Source organism: Ornithodoros turicata, chromosome 7 (assembly GCF_037126465.1).
Source record: "Ornithodoros turicata isolate Travis chromosome 7, ASM3712646v1, whole genome shotgun sequence".
NCBI classification, from domain to species: domain Eukaryota; kingdom Metazoa; phylum Arthropoda; class Arachnida; order Ixodida; family Argasidae; genus Ornithodoros; species Ornithodoros turicata.
Window position 1 is genome coordinate 12,950,916 of NC_088207.1, and position 15,497 is coordinate 12,966,412.

Below are 15,497 nucleotides of genomic sequence, written 5' to 3' on the forward strand. Positions count from 1 at the left end.
TGAAAAGCCCTCGACAATTCCACTCTACGATAGCCATAATGAAGAAACTAAGAGGAATATATACAGATCGCGTCTGCATTATGGAGAAGAGTGTACTATCTTTTTTACTATGTTTTTTTTTTCCTTTCTTTGGTGGAATATGGGCTGTCTCGGTGTTTTCTTCCGAGCAGCAGCCAGTTCCTTAGGTGATATATCTGGGAGTGAGCCACTCCCCGATAGACCACCTTTTGGCTGTCGTTTTGACTGGGAGCTCGCGCTCGTGAATGAGCTTTGCGAGCTTGTGTCGTCATCGCACTCCATAGAAGTCGTTTCTGTGGGTGGCGATAACAGGAGTGGCGTCGATGACGGTTTCGCCACGGAAGTTTGGTTGGTTGGAGGTGGGTGGTTACCTCCTTGGTCTTCACTTGTGTTTAAGTCTGTAAATATACTATTGCTTCTGTCTGTGTGCACTGTGTGATCAATTTTGCTCTTTGCTTGTCTGCTGCTGTAAATGACTTCTCAAAAAAGGTGGGCGATACTTTTTTTCTGGCTTCTGGCTAGCTTAAGTTTTGGGTAACCTTAACGTGCAAAACTTCTTTTTCATACTTCCACTTCGAACAGGATCTGGAGTATGATGGATGGTCCCTGGAGCTGTTGACGCAGCATTCTGGCCCTTTACATTCTTTAGTCTCGTGGCCAGACGGACCACATCGTGCACAACAAGCGAAGCCACGGCACGAGTCCGCAGCATGGCCAAACCTGTTACAGCGGAAACACCGGAGAGGATTTGGAATATAGGGACGCACATCGGCTGAGAGATATCCGACTTTCAATTTCTCGGGGAGTGTTGGCTGGTCAAATGTAAGCACGATGTTCCTGGTTGTTATGTACTCATTATTTTGTAATAACCACCATAATACCATAATAACCACGTCTTACGAAACCACCCGACGAAGTGCCTGCCCAACTCGAAGGGCAGCAAGAAGATGGTATTCAGAGACCGGTATCGCGCAAAAGTCCTCGGTCCGTTCGTCATGTGATGTGATGTGATAAGGGAAGGACCGTCCGTTCGTCCTTCGTCCGTTCGTTACTTTTTTAACCGTGTGTGGAGAGAAGGAACTCTTCTGTTGTCCTGGAAGCTGTCCGTTAGCCGAAGTGGTTCCGGTTCTTAAGCCAGGGAAAGACACGTCTGCTGCTATTAGTTATCGCCCCATCGCATTAACCAGCTGCCTTGGGAAGACCTTTGAGCGCATGGTAAATGCAAGGCTCGTATATGTTTGGCTATATGTTCCTTCGCGTGCAGGCGGCGAGTTCCCGTCTGGGATTCAGTCCCTTTGGCGTTCCCCTGCAGCAGGCAGTCCAGTCCTCGATGCTGCCCCTTGGCAGAGACATCTCATACAATCCAATTTAAAAATGACATAGTTTGACAAACAATCCACTGCACACACTGTCATTCACTAGGAATTCCTGGAGATTCACCATAACTTCTGGAACCACCATGCAATCTACACTGATGGGACCAAAGTAAGCAATGGTGTAGCGGCCTTTGCCCTTGAATGTGATTCCATTATGACGGCACGCCTGAACACAAACGCCACAGTTTTCACCGCAGAGCTTTACGCGATTCTCCTGGCTCTGCGGCACATTCAACAAAACGACCTTCAAAATTCAGTAATTTATTCCGATTCGCTAAGCTCTGTGCGTGCGCTGCTTTCATGCTATGAAAGCACCTCGTCAAGCGAGTACGAGCGCTTGCGACTGAACTTTGTTCCCGAGGCTTTTCAATCTGTCTCTGCTGGGTCCCCAGCCACACTGGGATCCCGGGGAATGAACGAGCCGACCGTGAGGCTCGGCGAGCGTTGACACAAGAGGAGTCAGCTCTAGGACTACCCTACCAAGACATCCTGCCAGTGTTAAAGGAAGCTGTCTACACACAGTGGCAGCACGAGTGGGACATGGAAGAAAATAACAAGCTACACCTCACACAGCCACATGTTTCGCCCCCGCATCGGACTGAACACATCAACAGACCCTCCGAAGTTCTTTACGCGAGACTGAGGATTGGGCACACATGGCTCACGCATCACTACCTACTCAGAGGTCAGGATCCGCCAGCTTGTCCGCACTGTGGTGACAGCCTGACTGTCTTGCACGTACTGGCAGCCTGCCCTCACTTCGAACACCAACGCCAACAGCATTTCGCAGTATTCTACAGATACCATGTCCCACTCCACCCAGCTCTTCTAGTGGGTGGCACTCCACTTGTGACGTTTAATAATGTCATCCAATTTTTGACCATGTGTGGGTTAGTTAGTCAGATGTAGATGTTAGGTATTGCTCCGCTTTTATCCAATATCACCGAACTCCTCATGTAAATATCTCATCCTGGATCACCTGATCGCTCACACTTGTAGATAGCTTTTAAAAAATGACTGCCATACCCACTTGTTATCGTCATCCTCCTCTCTCTCTTATCCTGGTCCATCTCACCGCTCATACCTGTAGATAGCTTTTAACTACCATACAATCTCTCTCTCACATCATCATCATCTCTCACACACTCACCGTAGTTTTGGCGCTCTATCGCATTTGTTGCCTTTGTGCCAGTAAACCCATAATCTCTCTCTTTCTCGTTACAGATGGACCTCTCTTTCGATCGGACGATTACTCGTGTCCAATATAACCGTCTGTAAGTAGAAAGACCAATTAGCTACACCGGTTTTAGACACAAGGATCAGCCGCTAGTTCGTTGACTTGGCTCTATACGAGAAAATGAAACTCAGTATCTTCTGTGCCGCGGAATAGTGTGGGGGTTGCCTTTTCCTGAGTAGCACAAACAGCACCGGCGGCATCCAACTACCGGCGGCAACCAACTACCTTTTCTATTCTGGCGAACACGCAAACAGCTTCAAAAACAGTTGATCCCTCCCCCAAACCCTCCATCTTGAGATAAAAATACTCACAGGATTGGTAACCATATTATAGGCCTGCACGGGCCGACTTTTCCGCGTCCCACCCGGCCCGGGCACATCGAAAAATGGCCCATCCCAGCCCTGGCCCGAGCCTTCATGTTTTTATGCGGCCCTGCTGGGCCCGGTCACTACCCATTTCACCAAGCTATGCTATGGAATAAGGAGCAATGTGAAGTCTCTTCGTGAAGGCTCTAGAGAGTGGAATCATACGCATAATGCAGATTGTCCTTCACTTGTTTTTGGAAATATGTGCACAGGAAAGACGCCAGTGCGTGATGATATGAACAGCCAATAACAAGCCCAGCCCACGGGCCGTGTCGGGTCGGGGCCTCGGGATCGTGTAGGGCTCTAACCCACATACTCTGCGTGCAGATATACCCGCATGGGTAGGACTCTCCACTGCATTAAATCAACGGACTTCTTTGACGGCCAAAGGGGGTACTCGTTGTAGTGTTGGATGAAAAGAAGCGATCGAGATGGGGGACAGTCAGGAAGCTGCTTTGACTATACAGTCACACAGCAGACGGGACTGAAATTGACCGAGCTGACCACAGGTCAACTTCAGGATGAACAGTGCAAATGAACAACGACTTTATCACGAGATGATGACTGGGGAGTTTCATCGCCAGGGGCGATACTCTACCCCATTGCTAGTGGCGACATGGGAAATGAAATAATGATCCCCTTCACAGTAAGGATCGAAGTCTTATGGTATCCAGAAAGGTGAAGAGAGCTTTGAGGGCAGAGCGTCGGTGGGCTGGATGTGGCCAGGGACCAAGCAATTTTGTGACAGAGAGTGGACGAGGGTTCATGTTGTGAAGATTGGTAGTGTGGGCGATGGAGAAGAATGTGCTCTAGATCTTCAACAGCAACGCAGTCGCTGCAGTGGGGAGAGTCAAGTTGCCTCAAGTGGTAATGCTTGTGCAAGCGGTGAACAATGTATTTTTCCGTGCAGGGGTAACAAGCCTGTGTCTTCAGTAACTTCCATCCGACGACTTAGGTTGGACTAGGACAAAGGTAATTGAGAGGTGAGCGACGCTGAAGCGGCGCTGAGGTGACAAGACGGTGAAAACGGATACACAGAAAAAACACGGGTTCCAATCGGATCTGCAGCGACAGACCGGTACAACCCGGAAGGTAGCCCAGCACGCAGGTCCCCATCAGAACTGCAAAAGGAGCAGCAGTCCGGTACGACCTGGTGGGCGAGAGAGAAAGCGCCCAGAAGGTTCCATCGTCCGGAGGTTGAGGACGGCACTACCTTTGGGCGCAGCAAGTAGCAAGCCACATCGCGGGTTCTCATCGAACCACAAGAAGAGTGTGGTTCGGCACAACCCGTTTGGGCGAAAGTTCACCGCCGAACCCTCCGCCGCACAAAACACGAAGCAGCACTACACGACCAACGACCCGTCGCAGTCGTTGGTCACAGCCAGCCCAGAAGCGGAGGACAAGGCCCACACGGCCCTATCGAACCGGCGCTGGTGGTGCTCGCCGTCGAGAGGGCCGTGTAATTTAATTGCATCGAGAAGATGTGCACGACGGTCAGAGTCAATGGAGTCCACGTAGGGCACAACCAGGCACGACAGCAACTCCCACACAGGCTGGCGAATTTCCGAGTCCGGAGACTGCACCAATCGCGTCGCCATCGGGACAATAGCGGCCAACAACGATGGCGACATGGGGAATTTGAGGAGCTCGCCTTCGGCGATGAAAAACCACCAGCTCCGGCGGATCAATAGACGCTCGTAACGTTCGACGAGACGAGCAATTTTGGAGGTCATGGAGGCTGCTGCGGCGGACGCCACCTTAAAACTTGCCATGGCGTAGAAGGGGAGGGTTCGAGACGGCGGGCGACGGCGAGACAAAAGGGTGTGGGAGAGCGCAAAAAGGAACTACTTTTGTGCTTATCAGAAGGTTGTCACTTATCTTCGTTTATGGCGAAAATGTAGTTGCAAACATTCACCGTCGGACGTCGCTTCCCTCGTAGACTAGTTCAGAAGGTTCCAGAAGGGGATTTTCGACAAATGTGGCACGGTGGTGACGAGACTGGCTTGCTATTGCTGGCCTCATTCATGTGGACCAGAGCCAAAAGAACTGTACGATAAGCAAACAGAAATCCGCGTGGCAAAATACGCGGGAAAAATATATAATTGGGAGTTTTAAGAAGTCGTAAGCGCCCTCAGATTCCGTAAAGCTGTCAGTGGATCCCAGTGGACTAAGCGTAAATGAAGAGGCTGACAGAGTAACTGCTTCGGCCAGACGGTGATACCGGATATGTTGACCCATGTTGAGAGGGCATTCTTGTTGGCGATGATTCGACCAATGGCGTCCCAACAATATCGCCGGGACATCACAGACAGGCCCTTGTGCACGCCGTCGATCCAACTTTGTCGTTTTCCCTCCCAGGCCGTTTGCCCCGCTGTCTCACCTCCCTCCTGCATCGACTTCGCCTCAATGTGGCCTTCACCCCGCAGTTTACACACAGACTATAGGGTATGCTTCAAGTAGCTCGTGTTCCAACTGCGGCATAGTGGCAAGCATTCAACACGTCCTCATCGACTGCCCTCTATACAGTTCGGAGAGAGCAATGCTTCAGTCCCAACTGACCCGTATAAACAAGAAGCCGCTCAGCCTTTCCGCAATCTTGGGTCCTTCTTCTAACCTTGTGCAGCACCGTCAATGCCTGCACACATCCTACCTGATGTTCTTGACGTCTACCAGGCTGCTTGAACTCCTCTGACCTCAGAGCTTTTGCCGTGAATGCGGAGATGTGATCTTCACAGCGCTACAGTTCCGGTGGCTGACCGGATGAACCACTATCCCCATCAGTTACGACGCACCCGCATGTGTGCGCGCGAGTGGGTATGCCTCATCTTTTTCATCGTCATCCCACTCATGAGTTAACCCACATGCACTGAGGTATATGGTACCGCGATTGTTGCGGTGAATCACCTCATCCCATCGTCATTCGTGTAGTAGTTGTTGTATCGCTGTCAGCCAATCAGATATCAGCAACGTGATGCCACCCGCTCCAAAAGAATCCTGCAATTGGCTTATCATGTTTTTGGAAACGTTATCGTGAAACATGTACGTTTTTCTAAAACTCGCTAAATGTGTGCCATGAGTGTTACCTATGAGGAAGGAATTACAGAACGTGCCGTCTGAAAATGTGACGGTGTTCAACCCAACGCCTGAGAGAAAACCAGGGAAAACAGCCAGACAGCATAACCGGCGCCTGAATTCGAAACCCGGGTCTCCTCCCGGTCTCGGCGTGGAATGTCGTCACCGTAACCACGAGGCCACGGGAGCTGGTTAACCGAAAGGAACATCTTCTAGCGCAGCTTTGCAACAGCTTAAAGCACGTACTGCAGTCCTAAATGTCGTTATCTTCCAGCTCCTATCATGATTTTTGAGAGTGCTCTGGTCTATCTTCAAACTTGCGTACGCGGCGGCAAAGGGGGTCCTCCATATCTTGAACCGGCGAGAAAGCAAGAAAATATGTGGACGTGAGTGAAAAGTGAGTTAAAAATAACTTGGAACTTGTTACTTTGGCAAAGTTACCTGAAAAAGGAACGAGTTCTGAAACCTACTACGGCGCAAAAGTGCAGAGTTAAGTTAGAAGTTACAATAAAGAACTTGGTTACAGAAGCGAGTTACTTGTAACGAGTTACCTCGAACTCTGAACTGAACACTACATTTCAAAACATTAAAGGAGCACTAAAGTGCAAAAGATGGCCGAGAATACGAAGCGTCTTCTCATTGGTCTCCTCAAACGATTTGTTCAATCACCGCGCCCTTATGAAAAAAGTTTTCTAGATTGTATAGAGTTTGTAAACAAGAACATAGAATGAGAGCATTAATCTTGAATAGAGAGTGTATACAGCATTTATTTGGCTTCATTGTGGTTCCTTTCAATAATTGGTGATAGAAACAGATACAAACTGGATAGCAAATTTGAATAGAAGCTGGAAACAATATTAGGTAGGAATTGGAGAGCATATTACAAGTCGTATACAATATGAATAGAATCTCGTTTCATTTTCGATAGAGCTTCGACAACTGGTTGACTATGCATTGTTTGCCGATGGCAGTAGCTCGTGCCCTCCCACTCCAAACCGCAAAAAAAAAACAAAAAACGATGAAACACGTAAAAGAAACAGAAGCAAGAGGGAAACACTTGCACACGCACAAGCCTGTGACGTGTTTGCAGAGGAACAGATACTGGTAGATTACACAACGAAATGGCTAGGCCACATGTGGAGCTGTCCTAGCTCGAGATGCAACCACATGGGTGACGAGAGCACGCATAGATTGTTATTTCGGTAGCGAATAACAGTCACTAAAATATTTCTTCCAACTGGTTAATATATTACTGCATTGATGACTGTGTTTATTACTGAAATTACTCGAACTAACCCAGTACAATCTCCACACCAAATTAATGTGGTGCTGCACGTTGCGCATGCATGGAGCCAGCCCCGTACGATACGATTAGCTACCGCTCTCAGTGAGCGGTACACTTGGTTTAAACGATGGTATAGACAGTTGAAATAGGTACAAAAATGGTACTTCTGCCCTGGTTTACCTTTTTTATACATACGCTTTTTATACCTTTTCCTCTGTCAGTGTCGAAGCAGCAGTTCGTCAAGTGCAACATTAAAAAGTACTAAACGGTAAATGTTCACGTTGCCTGATGTGATAAGTCACAATATTGCTGTGAGCATTTGTATCCATGTTCATACATGCACATATCACGTGTATTAGTTGTTCTTCAAATGTACAGCAAAAAAACAAGTAACACATGTCCGTAAATAAGATCTTTCGGGGCAGCTAATATTGGCTCTATAGAGACTGTATAGAAAATTTATACATTCTAGAGTCTGAATCCTGTATAGAAACTGTGTAGAGTTTACCAGTTAAAAATCCTATACAGCTTCTATCTATTTCCTATGCACAAGATTGACACTAGACACAACAGATAGATTCTCTATAGGTCCTGTATAGAAACTAGAAAATCATTTTCATATGGGCGGGACTTTGTTTGAGGAGACCAATTCGAGGCCTCTCCGAATTGTCACGATTCTTTATGAGACGGAGAGCGTAGATTGTGATTTCTTTCTCTAAAACATCTATTTGGACCTGTTGGTACAATTCCTTGACGACAAAAGCGCTAAAATGACGAACAGGGGCGACACAACATAGAGCACTCACACCTGATGGCACAAGGGCATCAAATAGCTGTTTGTGGACACAACAGGAAATTATCAGGGTTGCCTGCGATTGTAAATATCAAAAAGAAGTCAGAATGTTCGGTTAAGCATCAAGATCCGGATGTGAAACTGCGTTGGGTGGAATCTATGTGGTTCCATTGAGCTGTGGAAACGCTATATTGGGCAGACGCCTAAACACACGTCTAAGGGAGCACCGCAACAACAAAGAGTAGACAAGGGAATCTTTTTGCATTCCACAGTGTGTGCGACTGTGGCTGCGATAGAACGTATTGCAGAACGACAGTAAAGGGGCGTTACAAAAAGCAAATGGGGAGAGAGATTTGGGGAGCCCTGCTGATTGGTAAAGATGGTGACACATGCGTTAGTACAGAGAGGTTAGTGTGCTAGCCATGTCACCTCGAGACTGGGAGATACCCGAATTCGAATCCCGGTGCCGGCTGTGCTATCTGGGGTTTTTCCTGGGTTTTCCTCAGACGCTTTCAGACACATGTCGGCACAGTTCCTAGTTACCTTGTAACTTAACTCTGTACTTTTGCGCTCTGGTAACTTTCTGACGAACTCGTTCCTTTTTCAGTTAACCTTGCCAAAGTAACTTAAGCTAAGCTCCAACGTACTTTCAATTCGCTTTTCACTCACGTCCACATACTTTCTTGCTTTCACTCCGGTTATTTCATGGCATTTTTTTTTTGCCATAAAACGTGAGATTCAATCAATGACAGTATTCTATTGCGGAAGTAAGAACCGCTGCCATTGAAATGAAACTGAACCATTGTGCGCCCACAGGGAGTAAGATGCGAAGCGTTCGGATAGACCTCTACCAGACAAACGTGCGTGTTGCGCTCCTCCGCAGGCAACTCAATGTGTAACTCAACTGCTCACGCGCGCTGCACCTGTGTAGTGCTGTTTTGTGTCCGAAGTGGCTTTGAAGTAACTCATTCTTTTTTAAAAAGTAACTCCATAACTGCGAGTTACATTTCTTTCTGAAGAACTTAGTTAAATTTTTCACGCGTTAACTTGTAACGAGTTTTTTGACTGGTAGCTTCTCGATCTATGGATAGAGATGTATTTGACATCCATTAAATTATTGAAAGTGAGTGCTCTGTGTTGTGTCGTCTGTGTTCGTTTTTTACCGTCACAGAAAGTGATTTCTTTCAGCCACAAGTCATGAACGGTGCAACGGATGAATTTCGTCCCACTTGTCTTCATGTCAATGTAACACAACCTTTCCTTCCACAATAAAAACTACATTTGCATCACATATTTTACTTTAGTGAGTTGCACACATTATCTTCTTGGCAGTAATAATTTTTTTTGTCCCCACAGTTGAGGTTGAAGACCAAGGAAGAATAACAATCACACTTTCATTGCAGTTCCATTTCCATAACTCCCATATTTGCACTTTCAATGCTAGCGTTACAATTTCATTAATGAAACTACTCAGCTGCTGGTTTTCCCTTTCTCAGCTGTTAACACCCCTTTCTGACAAGGCGTGGCATGGACTACATAAGGGGTACACAATCTGGCATCCGTAAACTCTTGCAGTTCCAGAATTCATTCATCCTGTATAATGCCCTACTGAAATTCTAGGTCAAGCAAATCCATGCTGGTGCAACCAGACTTCCTGTGAGTGGCGTATCAAGGGTATGGCAAGTGGGGGCATTCGCTCTGGGCGCTGTAAGAAGCTTGTAATCTTAAGATAGTAGCAGTCTGTAGTATCACGTATCACAAGCTAGCTCGTTATCAACGGGTTACCCTCGCCACTTGTTTACCGGCTCCGCACAGGGGCCTTCTTAAGCGCATGTCAGATTGGGCGACATTCATTCTTGTCAGTCGTTGTACTTGACTCCGGAATAAAGGCTGTTCTGGATTCACCTCGACTTGTTACATGGTGGCAGCGGTGCAAACTTCGACGAAACAGCAAAAGACCACAGAGAACGGAACCAAAGACTCCACTCCTGTGAAGGATATCAAGTAAGATGATGCCAAATGACGTCCACGGATAAGCAAGAATCAGGGGCACTGACTGCGCTCGAACAAGAGTCACAAGAACCGATGGCACGGCACAGCATGTCAAGCCTGCTACCGCCACCAAAAGCACTAGACACAACACAAGACCTCTGGAACTCGTGGAAGTTATGGCGAAGGGAGTTTGAACTTTTTTCTGTGGCTACGGGGTTGAAAGCTCAACCAAAGGAGGTATAGGCAGCAACTTTCCTGGTCATCATCGGTGAAGATGGAAGGAAGATATATATGTACTACGCTGCACTTTGATAGTGAAGAGGAACGTACAGATGTCGCAAAGCTGATAGAAAAATTCGAAGCACATTGCAAGCCCACAGTAAACCTCACCTATCAAGAATTCCTTTTCGGTTCGAGAGACCAGACGGAAGGGGAGCGCTTCGACGAGTGGATAACAAAGCTTCGGGTGTTAGCAGCAACCTGTGAATTTGGCAGCCTTGAAACTCGCATTATTTTGGGCACACAAGACAAAGCCCTTCAGCAAAAACTTATCAATGAAAACCCACCTTACGAGAAGGTCGTCGAAATCTGCAGGCAGCGGGAACGCAGTCATCAACAACTACAAGAAATTCAAAGCGACAAGAAAGGAAAAGAAGAAAAGTCCGAAGTGAACGCCGTCCAGGACAATAGGAGTGGAAGGATACCGTGCTCCAAGTGTGGCTACAGTATGCACAGAGGAGGCCAATGTCCAGCGGTAGGGAAAATCTGCAAGAAGTGCGGAAAGAAAAATCATTTTTCGTCAGTCTGCAGAACGAAGAATCCTGGGCGACCGCCGAGACAAAGAAGGCAACATCAGGAAGAATTAAGACATCTGGAATATGAAGATAAAGCTGACTATTTCCTTCAGTCGCTATCATCGAAAAGAATTGATGAGACCGAGATATGGTCCGCCAAGGGCACCATCGAGGGAACAAACGTGTCCTGCAGGTTGGATACCGGAGCGAACTGTTCTGTGATATCGTCAGCCCTGCTCAAGAAAATAACAGACAAGAAGGCATCCAAATGCAGCGTGCCGCTGAGCACGTTCTTCGGACAAAGTGAAAAAGCTGAAGGCTGAATACAACTGCATATCTCATTTCAAGGAAAAGACCTTAGCACGGAGTTCTTCGTTGTGGATCGCCAGGTTCCTACAACATTGAGTGGAACGGTATCTGAACATCTGGGACTGGTGAGTAGAATGGTGCACTCCACCCACGTTCATGAGGACAACCAGTTTGGATTGTACGAAGCTGCACGGCCTTATGAGGACGTTTTTAAGGGCCTAGGCAAGCTCAAAGGAATAGTCTACCACATGAGACTGAAACCAAACGTCAAAGGCGTGTGAAGCCCGCGCGAAGAATACCCGTTGCATTAAAAGACAAAGTAAAAGACACGCTTGACCGTATGGAAGCAGACGGCGTGATATGCAAGGTCACTGGGCCTACAGAATGGACCAGTAACATGGTCGTCGTAGCAAAGAAGGAAAAGGTTCGAATTTGCCTGGATCCTGCGTACCTCAACCCAGCTCTGCTCAGGAGCACTTTCCAATGGCAACGTTGGAAGACGTTGTCCCACGTTTGAGTGGGGCAAAGTATTTTTCGACGGTTGATGCCTCCTCTGGATTCTGGCAAATCCCTCTAGACAAGGACAGCTCATTTTTGTGCACCATGAGCACTCCGTTCGGAAGATACAGATTTCTGCGGATGCCATTCGGAATTTGTACAGCGCCAGAGATCTTCCAGCGAGCCATGAGCAAGATACTCCAGGATCTAGAGGGCGTCGAGGTCGTCATGGACGATGTTCTGGTTTGGGGCAGAACAAAAGCTGAACACGACGAACGCTTGCGGAAACTTTTAGAACGTTGTCGAGATGTGAATCTGAAATTAAATTCGAAGAAGTGCCACTTCTGTCAGCAACAAGTCAAATACCTGGCACAAATTCTGACACCGGACGGACTATCATTGGATCCCCGGCGCGTGGAAGACATCCGGGCTGTGCCGGAAAGAATTGCGAACCTTTCTTGGGATGATTAATTTCGTATCCAGGTTTATTCCAAACGCAGCGCACAGGACCGCACCATTACGTGAGCTACTGAAGGCTGACGTAGCATGGGAATGGACCAACAGACAGGATCACTGCGAGACGCACTGACAAAGGTCCCGGTATTCGCTTATTTTAAATCCGGCGAGCCACTGACCCTTTCGGTTGATGCCAGCCAGTACGGTGTTGGAGCGGTACTCCTCCAGAAGCAACGTCCTATCGCGTACTCGTCTCGTTCCCTAACCGAAGCGCAACAAAAGTACGCACACATCGAAAAGGAGATGTTGGCGATCGTGCATGGTTGTTCAAGATTCCACGATTACCTCTTCGGCCAAGTGACCGTAACAGTCGAATCTGACCACAAACCACTAGAAGCCATATTTAGAAAGTCGCTGCATGAGTGTCCACTTCGTCTCCAGAGAATCAGATTGACGCTACAAAAATATCCATTTGAAGTCATCTACAAGCCTGGAGCACAGCTTTTTATAGCGGACGCGCTTTCCCGTTTCCCAGCACAAGAGGAGCTACAAGAGGAAGCACAAGATTTCCACGTCAATGTTTTGGAAAACATGTCCATATCGGAAGAGAAATTAACAAATATTCTTCGTGCTACAGAGCAAGATTCCCAACTGCAACAGCTACGGCGTTACGCAGAATCGTCCTGGCCAGAGGAAAGAAAAGAAGTCGCCGAGGAACTACGAGAATACTGGCAGTAAAAAGAAGAAATTCATGGTCAAGACGGCTTCCTGTTCAAGTCGAACAGGATAATCATTCCTCGATCCATGCGCCGCGAAGTTCTTCGCTTGCTACACGCAGCACATTGCGGAGAAGATAAGATGAAAGAACGCGCTCGTGACGTCATGTTTTGGCCGGGCATGTCAGCAGCTATCAGACAACAAGCCCAGAACTGTGGCAGCTGCAAAGAGCATAAGCCGCGCAACGCAAGACTTCCCATGATGAGTCACGAGATTCCTACCCTGCCTTGGGAAACTCTGGGAGCTGATCTTTTCTACCACGCTGGAAGTGAGTACATTGTCGTCGTTGATTATTACTCGTTCTACTTCGAGATACAGCAACTAAAGACAACGACGGCGAAAGAAATTATCTCGTTTTTGACAGAAACCTTCAGCACGCACGGCATTCCTAGCAAGCTTATCACCGATAATGGGCCACCTTTCAGCAGCAACACGTTCAGGGAGGGGATGAAGACGCTTCAAGTGACTCATGTAACGTCGAACCCGCATTATCCCCGTGCCAACGGAATGGCTGAACGTGCCGTTGGGGAAGCAAAGAAGCTACTTAGAAACTACGCTTATAACAGTGTTGAGTTCAGATGCGCACTCCTAGAATGGAGAAACACGCACAGGGACAGAATCCTTAAGTCTCCAGTGCAGAGACTGATGGGACGCCGGACAAGAAGCCTGCTGCCAGTTCACTCGGAACATCTAAAGCCCAACATTGTGCCACCACAAGAGGTTGTCAGTCGCTGCGCGACATCCGGCGTCGCCAACGATGTTTCTACAACCATGGCACCAGGCAGCTACCAGACCTTCATCCGGGAGTACCGGGAGTACCGTCGTACTCGAGAACATCTTCGTGCAGTTCATGAGCAACCGCAGACAAGCAGAAGCGAACAAAGGCAAGAGCCGCAGCCCGTTCTAGCAGCACCCAGGAGAAGCTCCCGGAAGCGCCGTAGCCCGCAACGATACCCAAGACCTGAGAACCGAATTTAAGATTGTTTTATTGTTCATGGCTTGATTGACAAAGAAATTGTTTTCTGTAGTAGAAGGGGAGATGTAAGAAGCTTGTAATCTTAAGATAGTAGCAGTCTGTAGGATCACGTATCACAAGCTAGCTCGTTATCAGCGGGTTACCCTCTCCACTTGTTTACCGGCTCCGCACAGGGGCCTTCTTAAGCACATGTCAGATTGGGCGGCATTCATTCTTGTCAGTCGTTGTACCTGACTCCGGAATAAAGGCTGTTCTGGATTCACCTCGACTTGTTACAGGCGCCACATCAAGGGTGGAGTGGGGCATTTAGGCGCTTCCAAGAGAGAGCGATGGCAGTGGTACATGCGGTCGGAACTCTCGCACCACAACTCATTGCTGAGGCCCACTTTGTACTGCATAGTCGAGCACTGTGCTGACATCTCAAGACTATTTGCAAGGCACATATGCCTTTCATACGCGTTACTGGAACTGGACAGTAAAGTTAATTTCTGTCGGTTGATGCTGTCGTCAATGCATGGTACGGCACATATGACCTTCTGTAACGCCATCATTTCATATAATGGCGTGTGTGGTAGTGATCGCTGTACGACTGAACTGGCCAATTTTATGATCTACCATCATCGTTGTTGTGCTTAGCGCCGTATTCTGGCTCTGCCCTGAGGGATCTCTCGAGTTTCTCAGGGCCCTCTCGGTAGCCTTGGCAATGCATTGGGCACGCGCGCATGGAGCGCTCCCAGGGCTGTTGAAGCTTCTCCTCTACAACAATTTTATATAAATAATAATGGGTATAGAGTTTACACGTAAGGTGCGTCCGCCCACCATTTTGTTGCTACAGGTGCTGCAGGGTCGGACAGCGGATATACTTTCCTCTAGCTGGGGTTCTTTAGCGTGCGCCGGGAATCTCCGACACACGGTACCAGAAGAAATATGTTTATCTCCCCCACTGCCTCGGCCGGGTTGAACCCGTGATCTCGACATCGGCAAGCTACCGACTGAGTATCCACTACACATCTTCTCTTCCGCTTTTACACCGCCTCATCTTTGTGCTATGGCTATACGCCACGACAGTTTGGCTCTGCGCATTAGAGGGCCCAAACTTTGGAGAAACCACCCGACGAAGTGCCAGTCCAACCCGAAGGGCAGCAAGAAGATGGTATTCAGAGACCGGTATGGTACCCTGCTCCACGGGCAATAAGGGGAGAGGGAAGCTGAGGAGCTGCGCAAACAGCTGACCTAAGTGCATAGCGTGTTCACTCTCCGCTTAGTCTATAAACATACGGATCAAAGGGGCACCGGACACAATGGCGCTCGAGAGAGAGAGAGAGAGAGAAATTTATCGCGCTAAAGTCCTTTGGTCCGTTCGTCATGTGATGTGATGTGATAGGGGAGGGACCGTCCGTTCGTCCTTGGTCCGTTCGTTACAGATGGACCTCTCTTTCGATCGGACGATTTTTCGTGGCCAATATAACCGCTTATAAGTAGAAGGACCAATTAGTTGTACCCGTTTTAGACACAAGGGTCAGCCGCTAATTTGTTGACTTGGCTCTAT

The 15,497-nt window shown here is 48.1% G+C and overlaps 1 protein-coding gene across 1 annotated transcript; it reads left to right on the forward strand.

The window, feature by feature from the left end:
- The first annotated feature begins 13,092 nt into the window (after window positions 1-13,092).
- Window positions 13,093-13,950, forward strand: LOC135400469 (uncharacterized protein K02A2.6-like). Its single transcript, XM_064632301.1, has one exon. The coding sequence runs from the start codon at window positions 13,093-13,095 to the stop codon at window positions 13,948-13,950; it is 858 nt and encodes a 285-aa protein (XP_064488371.1).
- The last annotated feature ends 1,547 nt before the right edge of the window (window positions 13,951-15,497 follow it).

Coding starts and splice junctions, on each gene's coding strand:
- LOC135400469 (XM_064632301.1), top strand. CDS start 13,093: ATGTCAGCAGCTATCAGACAACAAGCCCAGAACTGTGGCAGCTGCAAA.